The sequence below is a fragment of the Apis cerana genome, linkage group LG2 (assembly GCF_029169275.1).
Source record: "Apis cerana isolate GH-2021 linkage group LG2, AcerK_1.0, whole genome shotgun sequence".
Classification (NCBI taxonomy): Eukaryota; Metazoa; Arthropoda; class Insecta; order Hymenoptera; family Apidae; genus Apis; species Apis cerana.
In genome coordinates, this window is record NC_083853.1 from 7,805,403 (window position 1) to 7,826,931 (window position 21,529).

Genomic DNA, 21,529 nt, shown 5'->3' on the forward strand with positions numbered 1-21,529 from the left:
CGGTGAGTACACATCTATATCCACGGTTTCGCGAGCACGGTGTGTGGAGCGTAGTAGTTTCAATTTTATGAAAATCCACCGTAATCTCCTCGCGAGGCAACGAGATGCAATAACGAAGTAAATAAAGAAGCCTCTCTTCCATTCCAGGCGGAACAAAAGTATCACGAGTATCCAGAGATAGAATAATAAAAAAGGAAGAGAAGGGTGGGGGAGGAAAGGAAGAGGGGGATGGAACAAGTGAAAAAAAAAAAAAAAAAAAGAACAAGGAGCAATCGAAAGCGGAGGACAAAGGTTTCAGAGGCGCAAAGGTCGAAACCGACGCGTCGCTTGATTAACCGTTGTAAAATCTACGCGTTTATTTACCGGCAAGAATTCATTTCGTCTGCAGTGCAAATAGCCGACGGACGAGGAGCGCCGGTTGTACGGGTGACGTCGACGTCGCTTGAACACGACGACGCCGAAACGAACGAATGAACCCGACATGCCGGCTGTGTGCTCGAGTGTTTCAATTTCAATAACTACTCCCCAGCGTCAGAGTCCGCACAATATTGGCCGCGCCGGACTTTTGCCGGCTACGTGTACGCGAAATATTGATAATTAACAATGGTCGTGTACCGCCACAGGGAGGTGGGTCCGGTGGGAAGGGTGCCCGGTTTGGTGCACATCCACGCTGCGAAAGAGGATGAGAGGGGCCGAGGAAAAGGGGGCGGGGGTGTGTGTGACGGGTGCGAGAGCGGGAGGAACGACGACATGGACGGTGGAGAATAGGCTGCCCTGTAGGTTTGGAATGCCAAGGCACAGAGAGACTGCAGGAAAATGAGAGTCGAGGCCATAGGTGCCTATTATGGCAGTCATGTACTGTTCTGCCGAATTTTTATTCGACGGTTGTAACCGCGTATCGCTCTCTCATTCCGTACCTCCCCCGTACCGAACCCCGAGGGCGTCCAACTCTTTGTTCTTTTCCGTATCCCTCCCGCTCGTGGATGTCCTCTTCGTTTCGATCTCCCCCTCGATATCGCCTCGCCCGTTACACGATACAGGGACAAGCTGATTTCGTATATTTCAAGTATACATCGAAAATTAGAACGTCGGAGGATACGAATCACGAGTCGTCGCTTGTTTTTGTCTCAGCTCATCTCTTGTTACGCGAGTTGATACGCGATGATCAAATGAACGGACTGTGAGTCTAATTGGATTTTCTCTTCGTGGATGAAATTTTTATATACGGTGGGGAATGGAAAAGGAGTCTTCAAGTATCGAGTATTAATTTCTTACGATTATTCGAATTTGTATTGAAAAGAAAATACGTCCAATTTAATAAAAATCATGAGCAGAAATTGTCAGAATAAAGATTAATGATAGAATAAAGATTTAGAATAAAGTATTTTTTCCGTGATCGATGATGAACTATCTTGCGAGTTATGATAAACAATGATAGCTCACCAGTGGGATCGCGGTAAGCGTCCATGTAGTGGGAACCCCCACTGTCGGGGGTGCTTTCTCGACTGTATGCCGTGACGTGCACACCGGGTGGCGGGAATCCTGGCACAGGCCTGATTCCAGGCCCCCCGCTGAAATTGACCGGCTCGTTCGCCGTCGAGAAGTCAACGGGCTCGGTTTGCTCCTCGATTGGTCTGGGTGCTGGAAAACCAGGTCCAACTGGAACCGCCACAGCTTCTCCATGGCCGGTTGGGTATTGCGGACTTGGCGCGCCGCTGTAATCAGATGAAGATGTGATGTACGGCTTAATATTCTCCCCCTTTCGTTTCTCGTTGGGAAATGAAAAAACATTTTGTCGGATTAAAACATTTCTAATCTTGCCCCGTTTGTTTCCAAATGCAAGATGTTTGATTTGCAGACCTTGATTAAAACGAATATTTTCTGAACACAAATTAAACGATAATTACCTATGAAGCCTGTTGACGCTAAGATCGAGTGTTTGTCCCGGACTGGGCACCTGAGGACTCGCGGTTAAATGCGGACTTGCTGCAGCTTGGGGACTGCCACCGACTGTTTGGCCCCCGCCATATTGAGGACTGAGACTATTGGAACCGTATGGTGGCGCCTGTAATGATTATCATCACGCATCATGGAAAATTCTTTAAACTGTAATTAATAATTTAATTAATTCTACGAATTGGACAGACGTTCACCTGTGGGCTCGTCGATGTGACACTGGATGTCGACAGGTCCATCACTGAGCCACCTGGAGACGTCGGAGGACCACCGGGTTTCTGTATTTGCTGGACTTGCGCCACCGTGACGCATTTCACTGCGATGTAATAAGAAGCACCGTTCAATGAAAATCTTGATCATAATTTAAACATCTGTTATAAAACACGAACACTCACCATCCTCGGTCTTCATCATTCCAGCAGCAGTAGCAGCCGCCATCGCCATCTGATGTTGCTGCGCAGCAGCCGCAGCCTCCTGATGGTACACTCGTTCCTGTTCCTCCGGTGTCATTCCGGTCTGCCCCAAGTAATACATGTTCGTCCTCGAATGTAGCTGTTGCTGTTGTTGTTGCTGCTGCTGCTGTTGTTGCTGTTGCTGCTGCTGCTGCGATTGAATCGGTGCACAATTCTGAGTGTCGTATCTCTCGTAGGCGGACGTGGTGCCAGGATCGTACGGCCGATGATTGGCAGCGTTTGCTACCGCGTTCTCGTAACCCCTCGCATTCGCGATCTCGTTGGAATAAGTGACGACAGGGCGTGCGATGTTGCTCGCTCCAGGATGCATGTAGGCCCTCGCGTGTTCAGCCGTTCTGTGATGATAAAGTTCCTCGCTGGTGGTGGCCGCAGCAGCAGCCGCGGCCGCTGCGGCCATCATGGCGGACGATTCGTAAGGCGACCTCTGCGACATCTGGTGACTCATTCTCGTATCCTCGACCATCGGTATGGGATAAGCGACCGTGGGCTGCATGGGGAGGACGTGGTGCGTTGGATGTTGGCTGGGATGATGTATCGTCGCGCCAATGGATCCTCTGGACCCCATCGCGTCCATCGAGGACATCGACGAGGAATTCGAGTCCTGATTCATGTACGAGTCGTAGGTCGGTCGTACCGTGGGCGGCGGAGGTGGTGGCGGCGAGTTCACTCGACAGGAGGCTGTCTCTTCCGTTTTTGGTACCAGCAAGTCGGACGTGTTTTGCCCTCTGGATGGTAGGGTGTTGCAACAACTGCCGCTAGGTGTCATGTTCTCGGTTTTGGGGACTACTTTGGTCGTACGGGACGAGGGATTCTCTTCTGGAGTTTTCGGCGGTTTCACGTTGATCCCGTTGCCCTTCGTTGTCGAGTAGTAGTCGTAAGTCAGACTGCTCAGCACCGGCTTGGTGTCCTGCGCCGTGGACCCGTATTGAGAATAGCTCTTGCTATCCATCGACGGTGGCAACAGGTTCGTGCTGATATATTCGGGTGGAATTCCGGACACTGTTCCGAGAAACGATATTTTTCGTGTATTTTATGATTATGATTACGTTTGAAATAAAGATTAAAAATTACGTGGTTTTACGAGTAACAAAGGTAACTGTAATAATTTAGAATGTATCATCACATTCTTTGAAATGTTAAGAAGTTATGAGAACATTAGATGAGATACAATTGGTAAAATAAAAAAAAAAAAGAAAGATATCTTTAATATCAATGTCTCCATTTCTTCGAAAATAATCTTAAAATTTGTTCCAGCATATCATCTAACATTTCGAGAAAACTATTTCCAAATGTTCAATTACTACAACGAAGAAGCATAGAAGTCTCCCACGCTCACGCGAGAACTATCGAGAAACGTTTCGAGGATTATTTTCGCGACGGCCGAGAAGCTTAAGCCCCGCTCCCCCCTCCCGATCCGATTTCACGAGATGGCTCGACCCATGGATTTTCGCGTGGAGCGAATTCCAGGCACGTTTGAGGGTCGCCTTACCTTGAGCCTTGTGTCGTGCCTCGCGTGCGGCCTGCTTATTGGCCGCGGCAATGGGACATCCGGACAGGCTTCTGTGCGTGTTCCGATTCGAGCTGACATGGCCACGGCCGTTGCAACCAGGTGTCGGGCATTTCAAAATAGTCTCATGCATCGCCAGAACTGCAGAGAACCCAGAGACACGTGGCGTGGTTATGGAACTCGTTATATTTCTTTTTAATTTTTTTATTTTTATTATTTTCTTTTTCTTTCTCTTCTTCTAAAATTTCCATTTTATCTCATTTTATTATCATCTCCTTTCTAATTGGACCACCACACATACGTATACACGCGCACACCGAAATATCGAATCGAGCTGCATACATCGAATCGCAGCTCGATCCACTCTTATGCGTTGAGTATAATCGTCGGCAACATGATTTCATTTCGACGCGTTTCGATCGCGTTCGATTCCAATCGATCGATTAGTTAAAGCGACATCGGAATATATATATATCGGAATAAATATATCGGAGAGATGTAGTGTAGTATATAGAGAAAAATAGAGGAGAGAACAGAAAGGAAGAGAAACGAAAATCAAAGAGACAATTGTTGGGGGGGTACACAACGTAATCGGGGGATAAAATATATATAAATCAAATGTGTAATAGTACAATCAAGTATACCGAGCGGGTAGAGAGAAACTCAAGTAAAGACAATAATCGAGTGACAAAATTATACAACAACAAATTACGATTTCTTGTGTATCTCGACAGGATTATATTGTTTGTGTTTTGTGTCAGGGATGTATCTCGTGTGGCAAACAGCTTGCAACATGATGATAACTAAGAAAATCTAATTTATTAATATATCAAACATTTTGCAACAATCTAGTTGTGAAAATAATTATATTCGAGTGTTTGAATTCATCTTCTCGGAATATTATATCAGGAAAAAAATTTGAGCGACAAAAATTTAAATAATAAAAATCATTGGAGATCAATAAAAATTTTGCTCTATAGGACAAAGCTTCTTGTAATATCTCACAGGACAGGTCGATAGACATCGTTTGTCTGGGTGAAGGGAACCGTGTCACAAGAGTGTGTGATCGCCCCTACAATTATACTCAATCGCACAAGATCTTCTGTTCGGATCCGGCGTGCGCGCACACGCATATCCGGCATAGCCGTCGCGCTCCCCGTGTCTCGAGTTCTCCAGATGTTCGTAGATACGGCCAACAATAACCAATAAATTCAAGTGTGGTGATAATTCTCTACTATAATTATAATACTACAAACATAACGGTCAAATTAAAAACTGAAGTGAAACGCAATAAATAAAGCTCTCTACCCCGCAAAAGAAAAGCGCAAAGAATATAAAAAACAGACAGACACATAGACACACATAGACGGGGCACGGCTGGAAAGAACCGGCCTGTAATTTTTCGTTCGAAGTGGAAGTTCAAAGTTTCGTTCTTCTTTTTATTCTATCTAATATTCTTTTTTTCCACGTCGATGCCAATATTTATTAATCGAATCTCGAGAAGATTGTGTTCGAGTTATCAACGTTGTGTCGAGAATTTGTGTAGAAAATAAATTTTTTTTTTCGTTACATTCTTCGCGAAAACAGAGTGAAATCTTGATTCAAACGCGTGATAGGATCGCGTGCGTATTAAAGATCGTGTGTGTGTGCCGATTTAAAAAGAAAAGTGCTATCGTTCGAAAATAAGTGTTCACGCTCGTTCACTCGCCACACCCTCGTCGCGTGAAAAAGGCAGTCTCGCAAAAAGAAGATGCATCTATGTAACTACTGATAAGAAGTAAGAATAATTGCGCCGGCTACTTACTTTCTGGCGTTAGTTTATCCTTTCGTGGACAACCGGATAGGCTGAAATCACAGTAAGAAGTTATGAAGCTTGATACGTTGAGTACATGGGAAATATAAAGATTTGAGAGATGTAGCTAGGATGCAATATCAGTGGTCTTTCAACATTGGCTCACAGTTGTTGCCAAAAGTTTGTCGAGCCAAGTTGTAATTTTATTTCGGCTTAAGTTATGCGTTAATCAGATTCTTCCCCGTTTCTTAAAATTCAAATAACATTGGATTCTGTACGGGCAAGTCGTATAATTTTCATAACGCAGGAAACAGTGATATGGAAAGTTTGATATAGATCACTTCATTAAATTGATTTGTAACTATCTATATTCTTCCATTAGATTTTCTTATCTTCTTTTGATCTTATCTTAATAACGTACAATAATAATTTTAAAATTTTGGATAACCGTACTCTTTGGAATTTTGTCAAAGATTTTATTCGGAATTTTATTCAAATTTTTTTTCCAAACGTAAAATTTGTAGAATTATTCTTCCACAGAAGATTAGTTTGCGCCTAAAGGTATGATTATATCTCTTGTTGCATATTCAACAACGATCGGATATGTCGAATAGGTTCGCTATTTCGTCCGGTCTTCCTGTCGTGGCTAGGTTTCTAATCGACCAGGGCTAAAGTGCAGAGCACAGGTTAATTACCGATAATTGCTTACCTGCGGTGGTGAGAGTAGAGTCCGGTCACGTGACCCTGCCCCGTGCAGCCTGGGGTCGGGCACTTGTTGCCCTCTGTAACAAATCAAACCACGGTGGATGGTCAGATTTCGTAATGATTCATCATCATTATGCGGCGAGTAAATTGTTAATACATATATAAAGGATTGTTACAAATATCGTAGCAAAAAAAGTGTTGGAAAAATATTGAAACAGATCATTATTGAACGGAGTAAGATTTTATTCTGTTAGTTTCTAATTGAGAATTCGTGTTCCATTTCATGATTCTAAATATCTAGCTATAAGGTAACAAGGAAAGGATTAGATATAATAACTTTCAAACTTCAAACTAGAATTAATGATCCGAAGATGAAGATTAAAATGATTAATCTAGGAAATAGGGGAAATATGATCCTTGAACAGCGATTACGAAATTTCCCTTTATTTCAACGGATTATCCTCATTTATCTGGCGTGAAAATATTTCGCATTGCATAGGAATTTCTCTTTCCATTTCCCTTTTTTCTTTTTTTCAAAATTGTCCCCCTCGTTCAATACACGAGCGATATTTCCTTTATACATTTCACCGTGTGTATCACGGCTGCGGATCGTTACACCAGCCAGCAGAATAAGCAAAATATCGATTCATTCCAGATCTAAAAAACCAGTGTCGATTGTCCCGGCGTAATTGTTGGAACGGGTGATGCGAGCTGTCAACGATAGACGAAGCGAAGCGTCGATTCTCCCGTCCATTTCGCGAATCGATCGCATTGTGCTCTTTAATTAATATCGATTACACACGGCCGCGCAATTGTAATTGTAATATCGAGCAAACTTTGTCGGTATCGGCTCCATCGTTCCCATCCTCAATTTAATGACCGTTTGATTGCGGATAAATTACGTATCCACATTGCGTTGCCACCAACGTTTGTCCCGAAGCTCGTGACAGTTCGTGAGATCCCGATAGGTAGCCGGGCAAAGTATTGTTGCGGTACGTTTTTGTAACGCGTGGACACGCGTTTGACTCAATGTTCGAACGTTCACTTTCGCTTCGGCAATCGAACATACCTCGAGAATCAATATTTTAACCGGGAAACATCGGTGTGTTGACAGGGAGCAGTCTTTTTGCAGAGGGGAAAATGAAACGGTCTCCCTTGACACCCGGGTTTCCAGATAATTCTTATTGTCCGGGTGGATGTGAATGCGTTTTATTTGCCGTCCGTTCACAATGTGAGTGTTTCGTTTCAATTTCGTTATCTTAGAATTATACGTTAGAATTTTCTAAACTGGACTAATATTAAAATACACGTGCATTTATCCTTATTAAATCAAATATTTTAAATTCTAATTGCCAATCTATATATAAATCGTTATGAACGAATATAAAAATTATCTGATGAACTGCGAAGTAATTTTTCTAATATTTTAGAATTATTTGTTACAAGCCTATTTTTAAAACATGGGATTGGTTAAACGTAGGATTCTAGTAAATCTATCGAGAAAGGAACGAGTAGTGGATACTAAGAAACTTGACAGCCGATTCTTTCGTAATGTTGTACGATGGTATTCAATGAAAATTAACCATGGAATAGATGACAACTGCTATGTCGGACATCGCGGTATACTTTCACAACTCGGCACACACTATGGAGAATGCGTTTTACTTACAGTTTGCCAATATTCATATATACATTATATTCTTTACTCGGAGCATTGAACCTAGAGGCGGTAAATAAACCGACCATTTATTGCTCGATCGTATTTTAAGCTTCTACGATGCCTTCTAAATTTAGAAACATAGATCAGTGCACACCAATATATACCAGAAATAAAAGCAATGCTGGATACAGTTAAATAAATAAAAGTTATTTTTGAAAAAAGTTAATATAACCGTTGCGTCTGCTCGAAGCAATAATTTTCAATATTCTCTGATACTCTGATAATTAATAAAGATGACACTTTAAAATTTCAATGGGAAAGTTTAAATGAAAACGGATAGATAGACCAACTGTGATACCTTGGATCTTGTTCCGCAAGCTACGCATTTGCGAATAACCACCGGGATTTCTCTGTCCCGCATCTAAGCCTTGGGGATTAACACAGCATATACCTAAACTTGTCCACGAAAACAGGCGGGCTAACGTTATCGTTGTTCATCGCAGAATAGAAGCGTCAATCTTCCACGTAACTACTTTGCACGGCAACTCTATTACACCATACACGAAATATCACATGGTTAGAAGTATCGTTTAAGAACAAAATAATTCTAAAAAGAAAAAAAAAAAAAAGAACTATCTACGTACTTCGAATGAATTAACGTACAATTATCTCAAACGATCCAAAAGATAATCAAATATGGCGTAACATTTAAAACGATGATATATCCATACTACTTCGGATATTTTATTTAAAGGGTACTCAAGCTTACAATCAATACACTGCAATACACTGCATATCAATAGTACCATCAGCAGTACAATCTTACCCCGAACTAACCCTTTTGCAAAATTAATTTATCATCAAGCAACCCATTATTGTCCGGCAATCATCGATAGAACTTGAATGTTAAGAAACTTTCAGAAATTTCTTCTTCTTTTTTTTTTTTTTCTTTTTTTTTCCCTTCCTTCCATTCCTCCCCTCTCGCTATTCTTGCACCCTGTCACGAAATTGCATCGGGGGCATGCTCAAGCAACCTGTACCATCTGTCGTGTACTGGCTGCAACTTAATGGCTGGTATGGTGCACGTCACGTATAATCGTGTTCGTGTTCTCAGGGTGACCTCGCGTGACCAGACAATTACAGGTTTCCAGTACGCTGTATATGGCCCAGAAGTACCAATCGTTTAGGATGAGACCGTCTATTCTCAGGCCCTTCCAGTGCGAATGTTGATTTTAACAACATTCTCCGAATAATTTTTTTTCTTTTTTTTTTTTTTTCTTTTTTTACGACGTTCTAAGATGAGATTAGCTCACGCTTTGGTCACAGTTGATTAGCACTACCAGTACATAAAACTGTAATTTTATAATAATCAGATACGAAAATACGCGTAATTTTCTTTCTGACCGTTGGTTTTCCCTCTAGTTAATACTCGTTTCATGATCTTTTTGATTTTGCCAAAGTTTACTGATTTTACGATGTATATAATCCGGAGAGAGATTGTGTCACTTGTGATTGACGAAGTTTGCGCGATCAGATAATTGATTAGTCCAGTGTACACTGCAAGAAATTGTTAAATTGTTAAAATAATATAACAAATCGATATAAGAGATCGATATAAAATTATTTGAAAATTTCAACAGTTATTTATTTTGGAAAGTTATACGAGTTATAAGTTATATTTGAAATACATATACCAAAAGATTAGATCTAAATAGAAAGAGAAAATCTAAGAAACAATGGATTTCATTGTTTCTTAATAATATACAACAACAATTTTCACTTTCAATTCTTAATATCATTGATCAACACCAATACGAACTTTTCCTCATCAAATATCACGAGACATAATAATCCATTTCACACGATTTTATCAAGATCACGGACTTTTATCTCGCGACTTATATTAACTCATTCCATCCCTTCTCGAGCTAAGGCCAATTCGATGTATTCTCAAGCCGAAAAAGTCTCGATTCAGACATGCCACAGATTGGTCACGTGTGTTGGAGGGGTTCGAAAAGGGATTCGAAAGGAAGGAGTCTTAAGGGAAGGCCGGGTTCAGGTTAGTTGCGGGTGTTTCCCGTGGAATGAGCGCACTTTTATAAACTTTGTCGTGTACTAATCCTCCACCGGCTTGGATCACCCCAACCAACTACGCCCGACCCACGAAACAGCCGCCATGATGCCGAGAAACTTCATCAAGGCCGTCATTCCGCGTTCTAGAAAGAGAGGGATCTGCTCGATCCCTGCTTAGACCGGCTTGGTCCACCTTCCTGGTAAATTGGATCACGATACGTGATGTCATTAGCGACATACTTTATTCGTCGTGGGAAGACACGGGCTGAGGCACGGTGTCGAAATATTTCACATATTAATGAAAAAGGAAAAAATGTATAAATCTGTTTTGAATGGATGTGCCTTTTTTTTTTACTTTCCATGAGTGAAACAGTAGTCTCGTGGAAACGAAAAATGTCTGACACGAATATGATTCTTTTATAATAGAAAGAAACGTTTGATTGTTTTATGCAAAATAAAGAAATTAATTATTCTCTTTTTCCTTCTTTTCTTACAATTATAGTTCTTAATTTATTATAATTTGTTATAAATAAATTAATGTGATGAATATTAACAATGCTCTCTTTTCTTTTACAAAAAGAAAAAAAGAATTAATATCTACAAGATTTCCATTAACGATCTTCCGATTTTTCAACAAGTAGTATTAGCAACTAATCAGACGCAGCACGTATCATCGATCTGTTAACTAAACCCATTCGCTGCTATTTTTACTCTTCCATCCTATCCATTCTTCTTTAACAAATCTAAATTACCAGTCAATACATATTCACTTTATATTTATATATTTTAAACAAAAATCGTTTCGATAATGAAGAAACACGCGTCTCTAATAAAGAAATAACGGATATTCGCTTGGATGGAACGTCGAACGGTATCCCGGTTGCTTTTTAATTAGCGGCGGGCTGAAAAACGGCTAAGGGTGGCGGTTGGCCGCCGGCGGGATTAATAAATTAGCCGTAAGATTTTAAAGCGGCCGGCCGATACCTAAGCTCGACTGGGGATAGGAGGAGGGGGGAGGAGGCGAGAAAAAAACAGATAGAAAAACCTGGTGGAAGGGAAAAGAAAAAGGGCGGAGGAAGGGGCGGATAATGGTTCCGGTCAACAAAATGAATACCGGCACGCGCTGTTCTTTCCGGATCTCTGAATAGACTTGTAACGAGTCGGTCAGCCAGCCAGCCAGTCCTCTCTTCTTCTTCCTTCTTCTTCTTTTTTTTCCCCCCTCTTTCCCCGCCATGGGATCCCGTGGCCCGAATGGCGAGAGAGGGTCAGAGAGAGAGAGAGAAAAAGAGAGAAAGAGGATAGAAGAGTGGAGTCCAAGGGGTGAGAACGAGGATGAGTAGCGCGGGTACTGGTCGAGGGTGAGGCCGTGGCCGAGTGTGTAATTGTGTTATTTTGTTGCCATTTCACGTGAGGGTCACCGCGGGAGGTCCAGAGGTGTACATAAACACCAGGATTGTTTTATTCATTTCGGCCCGTTGCACGACGCGTGCCGAATTCTTTCCTTTTTTTCCCCTCTGTCTCTTTCTCTTTCTCTCCTCTCTCTCTCTCTCTCTCTGCTGTCCTCGTTTCTCTTCACCCTTTACGTATCGCTCGCCTTCTTTGTCCTTTCCGCGATCGCGCACGCATCGTGCACGAAATCGGAGATATTATCGACGGTTGGAATTGCGGTTAAACGCGCGAACCACGTCTATCTAATCGATGGACAGATTTAAATGTCCACGCAACGTGGGGGCGAATAAATAGTCGGGGATTTATTTTAATCGAATCGATATGAAGTACGGGGATCCCCTTATCGGATTCTTTTGATCGTCGCAGGAAAGAAAAATATCTTTACACCTGTTAACCCTCGTAGGGGGGAACAAGATGAAAAAAACGAGAATGTAAAATTCTAAACGTATTTTATCTAATCGCTGTGGAAGGAGGAACGTCGCAAGAGTGTAAGAGGTCGATTCTCGATCGCCACTGAGATGGGATCTTGAAGAGGTCGATAAGTAGAAGACGAAAGATTCTAAAAAAAGAGAACAGCCCAGGGAACAATCACGGGGTACGTATTTACACACTGGCGGCGCTTGTAGCCGTAACGTGAGGGTAGAGCCCCTGCCTCGCGCGAGTAAAGGTCCTTTTTATGCGTGCGGTCGCAAAGGCAGCGTAAAATTGAGTTACAGGGCAGTTTATTTTTTTATTAGCCAGGCCAACCCTGCCTGCCGCGCGGTTTCAACGCGGAAAGGGTGGTTTTTGCGGCCGACGGATTTCCCGATAGCGGTTTTATGGCGTGTCAACACGCTCTTACGCTCGTGTAACGCGTGTGTGTATACGTGTGTTAAAAAAAAAAAAGAAAAAAAGAAAAAAATATTTTAAAAAATGGAGCGGAGAGAAAGAAAAAGAAAGATTGAGAGAGAGAAAGAGAGAGAGAGAGACGAAGTATAAAGTAAAAAAGAAGAGAAGAAAAGAGGAAGTAGCACGACGTGCACGCGATCCTGTCGCTAAATCGAAAGGTAAGAGAACAAGCGGCGCGAATGGCACGGGCGAACGAGGTTGCGATTAAAACTATAGGTCTGTGGAGTCCGGCAAGCAAGCCTGTACTGCCGTCACGCTTGTAAGTATGCGATTAATCGTGCCCACTTATCACAGTCCTACGTTTATTCACCGAGATTTCCGTCGTGGTACTCGCTTTATCTGCGACCACGAATCTTTTAATGACCGATCGTTGTGAAATATTGACAAGTAAATTCTTGGGAATTGGTTTTAATAGTTTATGTATATTCTTTATTTCTAAAATTTCTTCGTTCTCGAAGAAGATGTAGGTCAACGCATATGCGTGACATGTGACAAGGAAGATTGAATTTTTGAACTGTTCATTTTCGCAGCCTCAGTCGGAGAAAACGTTAAGGGGATAATGAGGACAGGCAGCAGAGCCGCATGGTGGTAATAAGGTACCGTGATGTGGCTGGGATGCTAGTCACGTTTCTAGCTGCTGACAGCTGCGGCTTATACGTATGACGTGGTATCAACCCCAAATTTCCCCGTCTAGGCACATCGTGTCGTCGCTGCCCTAAGACCCTGGAATGCACTCGAACTTCCACCTGTCACGACCGTGGAATGTCTCCCTATTGGCGTAACGGGTGAATTTTCTCTGATTTCTTTCTTTCTTTCTTTTTTTCTTTTGTTTTTTTCTCATTTTTTGATTCTCATTCACTTCACGACTCCTCATCTCGCTTTGATCGATCGATTAAACGTTTCAATTTAGACAATTTGGGTCAGGTTCGTATCGTATTTATCGAATTATATTTAATTCAAAATATTGTTAATAGTGGAAATTACTAATTTAGGATACAATTAATTGCGATATAATTAAATTCAATCACTTCGTGATTATTTGTTCACATTAGGGAAAATTATTAATTTAGGACACCACTAATTGTGATACAATTAAAATAATCACTTAGTATTCATATAATAAATAATATATCTAATTTAAAGACCAATAATAAGATCGGAAAAGATTATTTTTAAAAAATTTATTTTAACGGAGATTAGTTTGAAAAATCATATATCAATATGATTTCAAAATATCAATATACTTCATAAATTTTTAAAGTATGTAAAGAAACAATCAATTTTAAAAAAAGTTAGTTGGAAAAGAAAAAAGAGAAGGAAGAATGAAGCAATTTAGAAAAGATAGGGAGTAGCACATGGCGATGTAAACTCTGGCTTATATCACAGAGCTGTAAAAGGCACGTGCTCGAATGCGTCTAATAGGTGCAAGTTTCCCCGCGTGCTGCTAGTCTTTACGATCATCGCGACGTTCCCGTGATCAAGCGAATAGTTTCGAAGCTGTGCCAAAGACGAAGACAAAGTGGCTGTAGCGGAGGATACGGAGAATAACTTTACTTTGAGAGACCTTGATTTCACCATTTGAGTCATCGCCCCTCGCTTCGTAATTATTGATTTTCCGTGCTACCCTAACTCCCCTAACTTCATAGAGAAAGCAAGAGAGAGGGAGAGTGTGACGGAGAAAGGCCGAGGAGAAGAGGTACTGTATACGCGGGAGATGTCGAAAATGCCTTTTGTCCCGAGTATATCCTTCTCTCGAGTAGAGGATAACGCATGGATTCTGAACCCTGACTGATCGCCTGAAACATTAATCTCATCAATGATTTCGCGAATTTCTTCATGCCCCGATGTCTGTCTTCGCCCTTAAACGAAATCATCACGGTCGAGAGAAAGCGATTTTGGGGGCACGTTGCTCGTGTTCCATTTGCAGTCGTTAAAGTCTCGACAGAGGCACGCGAGACGAATATTATCGAGGTATTTTCGTAGTATCCTTACAAGTCGGATGAGCTCGATAAAAAAAAGAAAAGAGATTCCTCGAAAAGAATAAAACACGAAATCCTCGCAAATTGCCAAAATGTGGAAGATACTCGTGATTCAAAATGGTTTTACTTTGAAATTCTCACCTCTGCTGAGACTGGACGGAGACATGGACATTCCCGGTCTGCTGCCATCGAAGGTAACAGGTCTTTCGGGCATTTTCATCACAGTCTCTTGCTGACCAACCCCGGACGACACCTCGACACCTGTCGTGGAACTAGACGTGGTCGTGCTGGTCGAGATTGCGGTGATCGAGATACTGTTCGTCACATTGTTCCCGTTATTCCCGTTGCTGACCGAATTCGCCACGTTGCTTACGTTACCACTACTTCCGTTGCTGCTGTTCGTAGTCTTGCTAGCCACGTTGTTGGCACAGCTGTTACTGTTACTATTGATACCGTTCGCGGTGCTACCATTGCTGGTACTACAACTGCTGACAGCCGTCACACTGACCACTCCCTCCCTGGCTATGTCCTGAATGGCACTGGCCGCTCTCGACCCGATACCAGCCGGCTGAAGGATCGTGTATTGTTTCGAGGAGTCAGGACTGGTAACCGCTGGCAGCCCACCGGTTGGGCTTTTGTTGCCCGTCACCGAGTTCTGCGCCACCTCGTGCCTCGTCACGTGATGAACTTCCTCCTTGGACGATTTCAATTGCAACAACGAGACCGTGGAGGAATGCTTGTCTTCGGAGGTGGGCGAGATCCCTGTAACAGGTTGGGGTGTCGGCATCGTTGGCCCCGGCCCGGCAGTGGGGTAGCCGACGAACGTAGCGGAAGCTGGATACGGGCCGATAGGTGGAATCGCCGTCGAGGCAACTGAGGCCACTGACGGTGTTCCGCGGCCAGTCGCTTTCGCGTGGTCACTGTTGGGTGGTCTAAACGCCGATGTTGCGGAGAATGGTGAATTCGATGGGGGCGAAGAGGAAGAGGTGGTGGTGATGGTGATCGGTGATACTTTCATACCGTTCTCACTGTACTGTCTGTGATAATTGGAGTACAATTGTTGTTGATGCTGTTGTTGCTGTTGATGCTGTCTCGCGGAATTCTGCGGTGACTGACCGTTGTTCCTACACGTCCGATCCCTGTCCCTGTCGTTCATCTTGTCCCTGTCGGACTCGTCTTTTTCGGCCGTTGGGTCTGACATATCGATCTCCAACTCGTTCGACGAGTCGTCCACCAGTTCGTTGAAGTCGGGTGGATCGTATCTCGAGTATTTGTCCGTCTGCCTACCTTGAGCGTCCACGTGAGTACCGATCATGTTTCTGTCCTTGTTTGACAAAGATCTCACCGGCACTGGCCTGATTTTACCCGGTTCAGTCACATTGTTCACTTGGTTCTGAACGATGCCACACTCGTTTTCCGTTTTTAACAAATTGTCTAGATCTTTTTTCACTTTGCCCCCTGGGTGTTGTTGCTGTTGTTTGGTCACGTCTTGTTGTTTCAGCTGTTGTTGCTGGGATCTGTTGCTTCGATCTTGTTGACCGCGGAAAGATATCACGTCTTTCAAGGAACATCCTGCATCGTTGCTTGTCGTTGACGAAGTGGACATCGACGAGGGTGACAATTTCGGATTGTCCTTCTTCTCTTCGAACAAATTCTCGAAATTCGATTCGTATTTATCCTCGTCCGTATTGCCTCGTTGGTACAAAGAACCTCTAGGACCTGGCCAACTTCCGGACAAACTTTTCAAAGCGGCTTCAGTCTCTCTGATGAGAGTCTCATCGTCCTCGGGCTCCTCCGAATGTTTGCTCGATTTTCTCGCAGGACTACCCGAATTTCCAGCAGCGAAAGCTCGTTTCTTTTGTGGCAACGGTATATTCTTGCTCGAGTCATTGGCGTCAAGCGATTTACGCGTCTCATCATCACGGACGCTTTTTCTTCTTCGTTTAGCGGCAGCATCAGCTGTCTCCATTTCTTGGGGAATAATCGCTTGAACAGCCTTCTTGTTGATCAAGGGTTGCTGCTGCTGATAATGCGGCTGTTGTTGTTGTTGTTGTTGTTGTTGCTGTTGTGGCTGCTGTTGTGGTTGCTTAGGATTTGGGCTGACAGATTCTGCTTCCAGCTTCCGTTTTTTGAGATGAGCCATCGCATTCTGGCCACCTGGCACGCTGGTCAGTTCCACCCTGGAACACAAAAATTCCAGAGGATCAGGAAATCTGCTCTCTCATCGGATGCATGGATGCGCATTGAATTTTGATCAATGGAATGCAATCAGCTCGATCAAATTTGCTCGATATCTAACGAAACTGATTCCCGTAGCTGGGAAACAGAAGCTCTGTCAGTTTCCAAATAATTCAGACCGCCCGTCCCAAATCGTCTTCTCTATTCTTTTTTTTTTTTTTTTACCTTTTGCCTTTTCTTTCACTGTTCACTTTCTGTTCATTAACGTTTGCAAGCCTAAAGTAAACCTCGTCCTCTTTAAATAAACTTCACCTGAAATTCGTCGAGGTCCATCGAGGACATCGGCCTCGAGTCCTGGAACCTTTTCCATCCACTCCCTCTCTTTCTCTCTTTCTGCCTCCCCCTCCCCTCCCTCTATCTCTTTCTCTCGAGACTTCTCTGCCAAGATCTTCAGCCGAACACTCGAAATCTGCCAGCAACTGTTAAAAATCCCCTTCTTATCATCGAACGAACACACTCCCTTCTTTCCTTTTCTCGTTCTCTTTCTCTTTTCTCTCTCTCTCTCTTTCTCTCCCCCCCTCTCTCTCTCGTTCTACACGATTATTCAAATTCTCACGTAATCTCGACTCAGAATCGGCAAGACACGGATCGTGGACACACGTTCCGATATCGTCACGCACGCGCGCGATCACGCACCAGCCACGCGTTCCTCCTTGGCTCGGTTTTGAACCGACTCGATATATACATATATATATATATATGTACATATATATATATGTATATACTCGATAGAGATATACAGACACCGTTGCCTTTGTGTAGCTACAAGTGCGCGCGGGTGAGCCCTTCCACGCAGGATGCTCGCGAGCTACTGTGTGCTATGTTTAAGTTCGCACGGGGGTGGCGATCTTCCACCACGGTTGAGGAGGGGATGAAGGCTTGCGCGAGCAACCGGCAGCTTCTGCTTCGCCGCGAGAAGTGGGGGCGGGTTCTGCGCACTGTCCACCCCTTTTAGCTAGGAACGCGATTCCCGGCCTCCCAGCACAACCCCCGTCACTCACCTCAACCACCCCCGAGCGTAGTAGGGGACACGGCCCCTGGATCCACGGCGAAGGTGTTCAGTGTGTTACGGGCGTCGGTACATACCTTCGCCCCCCTCCCGCTTATATTCAGCCACATCTTAACTTCAACCCCCTCCACAGTGGCCTGTCTAGCCACGATCTACGTATACCTCCGTGCTACCTGGTTTCTCTTTCGCCGCCTTTAAGAGTCCTGGCTGGTCCCCGGCCAGAGACCTCTTCTGGCCTTTTTTTCTTTTCTCTTTCTTTTTTCACGTTCAATCGAAGACGGGTGTCTGCCTCTCGTAACGAGCAACGTCAAATTCAATTAAGGAATTAAACAGGCAGCGATTTAGACTTGATCGTCGCTCTATTTATCTTTGATTACGCGTGTCACGATGGAAATGAATCCTTGCCACGATTTTTTTGTAATTGTCGGTTCGACAGTTTCAGGCTTGTGATTTTTCCAAAATATGAATTATGGCTCGAGTAAAATCTAAAGTTTACGAGCAGAAGGGCCGTGGAGGGGATAAAAAAAGAATAGCATTATCAATAAATATTATTAAACAGTGGATACATTGAATTTACGAATTTTTTCGAGTTTAACGATTAAAATTTAGAGAAATTTATTTTAGACGTATAATAAAACTTTATTTCTCGAGATATTTCTACTTTCTGTACTTCAAGTCGAATCAAAGTATTTCGATTCTTTTTTTAATGTGATCTAAAATAAATCTAAAATGTCCAGAATAAAAATTAATCAGATATCCGTGTATCAGCTATATTTAAACGACATTTATCGATCGAATATTATGTAACAAAACGTGCAGGCATGTTACTCGATCAAATTCATCTGGACACGCTTATCCTGACCCGTTCTTCGTTTCGCAAGAGTCAGTGTTATATTTTCAATCGGCGAGGCCAGCCAAGGATTGGGCAGCCCATACGGTTTAGAGCGATAGCAGGAAGCTACAACTCGAATTAGATAAACCCGGAGGTTCCGAGAGGCGGTACAGGAAGAAGAAGAAGAGCAGGATCAGCGCGAGCGCTTAGCGGGAGCTTGAGAAGGATCTCTGGAGCGGGAGGGCTTTCCTTAAATCCTAAACCCTCCTCACGGGGAAGCTTGGAGAGTTTAGAGCAACGAACTCGTAGAAAGGAAGGAGAATGAGCCCTCTCCTCGAGCAAAATCGCAAGTTAAATCGCACCAAAGGCTTAAGACATTATCACTTTTCTTTTCCGGCCAGTGCTCATTGGTCCAGCGGCCAACGTGTTCGGGGGTTCGAGAGCTAAACGAGCGAATGAAGGATAGAGAGAGAAATAGAGGAAGAGAGAAGATGGAGGGAAGAGGAAGGAAGGCTGAAGCGGAGCAAGGAAGAGGTTGAATCCCTTCCAGTTAGGGATCAATGCTTCCTCGTCCACCCTCCAATTACGTGTCATCCCTTATGGCCTGTGGGGAATAATTAGAAAGCAGCCCTTCTCCTCGACCGAGTACCTACGTCCATCGACGTGGTATTGCGTAAAGATTGGTTTCGTTTTCGCGTTCGCAAGGAAAATGTCACGTCCGCTGTTAAAGTCTCTCAGTTATTGCGAATTGATGATCGTTGCTGAAAAATTCTTTTCGCAAGAGGAACTTGTACACGAAGATACGTATCGATATTGGATAAATTCACGAGGAATGTTCAATGTTCATGATCAGTTCGTGGATCACTGTTTCATTATATAGAATTAGAATACGTCGTTTTTCGATTCATAATTTTGTGTGAATAACAGATCTATGATCGATACAATTACTCAATTTCATTAATATCATTAGCTACCGACATATGAAAACGACTTTTATAAATACTTCTATGTTTCAATCAATTATGAAAAATCTGAATAATTTTTTTTTCTTAATATTGATAAAATATGCAATATCGTTCTTTGCCAATCTTTTAGATATTTGAATAATTGATCCCAATAATAATGATAGTTCAACTTTGAATCGTAATTAACATAAATGAGATAGTACTCGTACAAAATCAACTAAAGTACTCGGTTTAAGTGATACGCGTTTGCTGTTCGACCTGTACTGACTGATAACAGTCCTCCCTCTCGACAGACATGAAGATTCTCGACACCTCAAAATCCGTACTCGTCAATTAATTAGCAAGTGCCGTTCGTAGCGGAGGAGATGGTTACCCAGAAACACGAGGCTGCAGAAGCGGACGATGGTGCCTCCGCTGAAGGGATTAGAGTATTAGGCGACGTCACGTCACTAGAGTCTAAAGGAGCCTCCTTGGAACTGTGCTCTCAGAGATAGCCCAAACTTACACACCCCCTTCGTCTTGCCGATGGTTCTTCAAGTACTCTCTCCGTCTCTCTCTCTCTCTTTCTCTTTCTCTCTCCTACACTTTCCCTCTCCATGCTTACCTTTCTTAGTCTCGCTTACTCTCTCCTCATCTTTGGCGTTCGTTGGCGCCCTTCTTCCGAACCTTCGACAATTCCAATTAGATAAACCGCGCCAGGATCACTTGGTATTCTTAGTCGAGTTAAGTCTGTATTCGGATTTATACCGAAACGATTGTAAAATATTTAAGAGATATTTGTCCTGGATCAATTGATCGAGCGAAATCGAATGTTTGTATTTTTTAATTTCAATCGAAAAATTGTATTATAATTTTTACGATTCATTTTTATATCCCCTCGTCGAAAGGATCCTCTATTTCAGTTTTTTTATATTTTGTAAATATGTAACGCATCATATATTTTGCTACAACTTATTCGTTTCTCGGTACTCGCGAATGATTCTCGTCGCACCTACTCCGCTTGAACACCCATCGAGGGTGTTCTCGCGAAAGAAACTCGTACATCTTTTTCTCGCCGACGTTCAAGAGTGGGGGAGGTCGACGGTGGGTGAATGCCGGATAATTTAAGGGTCTCTCACGCGTGGATAATGGGGAACTTGGCTAATGCACCCCACTTGGCACCACGTGGATTCGCGTGAGTTTTGCGACTCGGCCACCCTTCGCCTTCTTAAACGTTGAATGGGGGCACAATGTGACTTCATAATGTAACAACACGAACAAATTCTACACAATTTTTATATATTTATAAAAATTCATAATTTCTCCACGATGATTTGGAAACTTCTTAAATTTACCACTTCTTTTTTTTTTATAATAATTATCAATCCTCTAAACCTTTTCTAGAATTCCAACAAATCTTCGAAATAATAATCGTTTAACTATCGTCAAACTCTCAGATACAACAAGAATGCCGAGGACACTTATTTAACCAGTGACGCGCCATTGTCTGACCATCGACGGTGGCATTCTACTGAGCACCGTTCCACACCGAGAAACCTAACGAATTGGCTTTATTTCTAAAGGGGATCCGAGCATGCTATTCTCCGTTGAGCCGCTTTCACAATGAGGGAAGGATTTTAAAGCGTACTCGTGTCGTCGACTCGGCCATCAATCGCGGGCGCAGGAAGAACGCTCCTGCGACCAGGACAGCTGCCCGATTCAGACATCGGCTCCGGGGAATAGTTGCTCGCCCCACTCGCCTAACTATCCGCCCTTACGTCAACCGCTTCGCATCCTCGTCCCACTTTCTTCTTCTTCTTTTTTTTTTCCTCTCGCATCCTCTCGCAGACTGACGTCTTAAAGCAATCGAATTCTGATCAAATATTTAACAGCAACCCGGGACAACCGGGCTTTAAGTGGCTCCATCCTCCATGGCCGGCCATACCCTCCCTCCTCTCCGTAAGAAGCGCCTTACATCGAGTTTCGAGGATGGTTTAAGTGTGCTTTAAGTGACAAATATATAT

The 21,529-nt window shown here is 43.1% G+C and overlaps 1 protein-coding gene across 15 annotated transcripts in view; it reads right to left on the reverse strand.

The window, feature by feature from the left end:
• Positions 1-21,529, reverse strand: part of LOC107996810 (putative mediator of RNA polymerase II transcription subunit 26) — a 286,687-nt gene that overhangs the window by 12,927 nt on the left and 252,231 nt on the right. For 12 of the 15 annotated variants that reach the window (XM_028666277.2, XM_062070960.1, XM_028666276.2 and 9 more), the window contains 8 exons: positions 14,624-16,662; positions 6,438-6,510; positions 5,741-5,781; positions 3,919-4,077; positions 2,352-3,428; positions 2,154-2,272; positions 1,908-2,065; positions 1,444-1,715 (listed from right to left, as the gene is read on the reverse strand). In XM_028666277.2, the coding sequence (XP_028522078.2) occupies positions 1,444-1,715; positions 1,908-2,065; positions 2,154-2,272; positions 2,352-3,428; positions 3,919-4,077; positions 5,741-5,781; positions 6,438-6,510; positions 14,624-16,662 (3,938 nt within the window). The remainder of the gene's footprint in view (positions 1-1,443; positions 1,716-1,907; positions 2,066-2,153; positions 2,273-2,351; positions 3,429-3,918; positions 4,078-5,740; positions 5,782-6,437; positions 6,511-14,623; positions 16,663-21,529) is intronic. The other 3 variants (XM_062070961.1, XM_028666278.2, XM_062070967.1) reach the window with 1 other exon arrangement.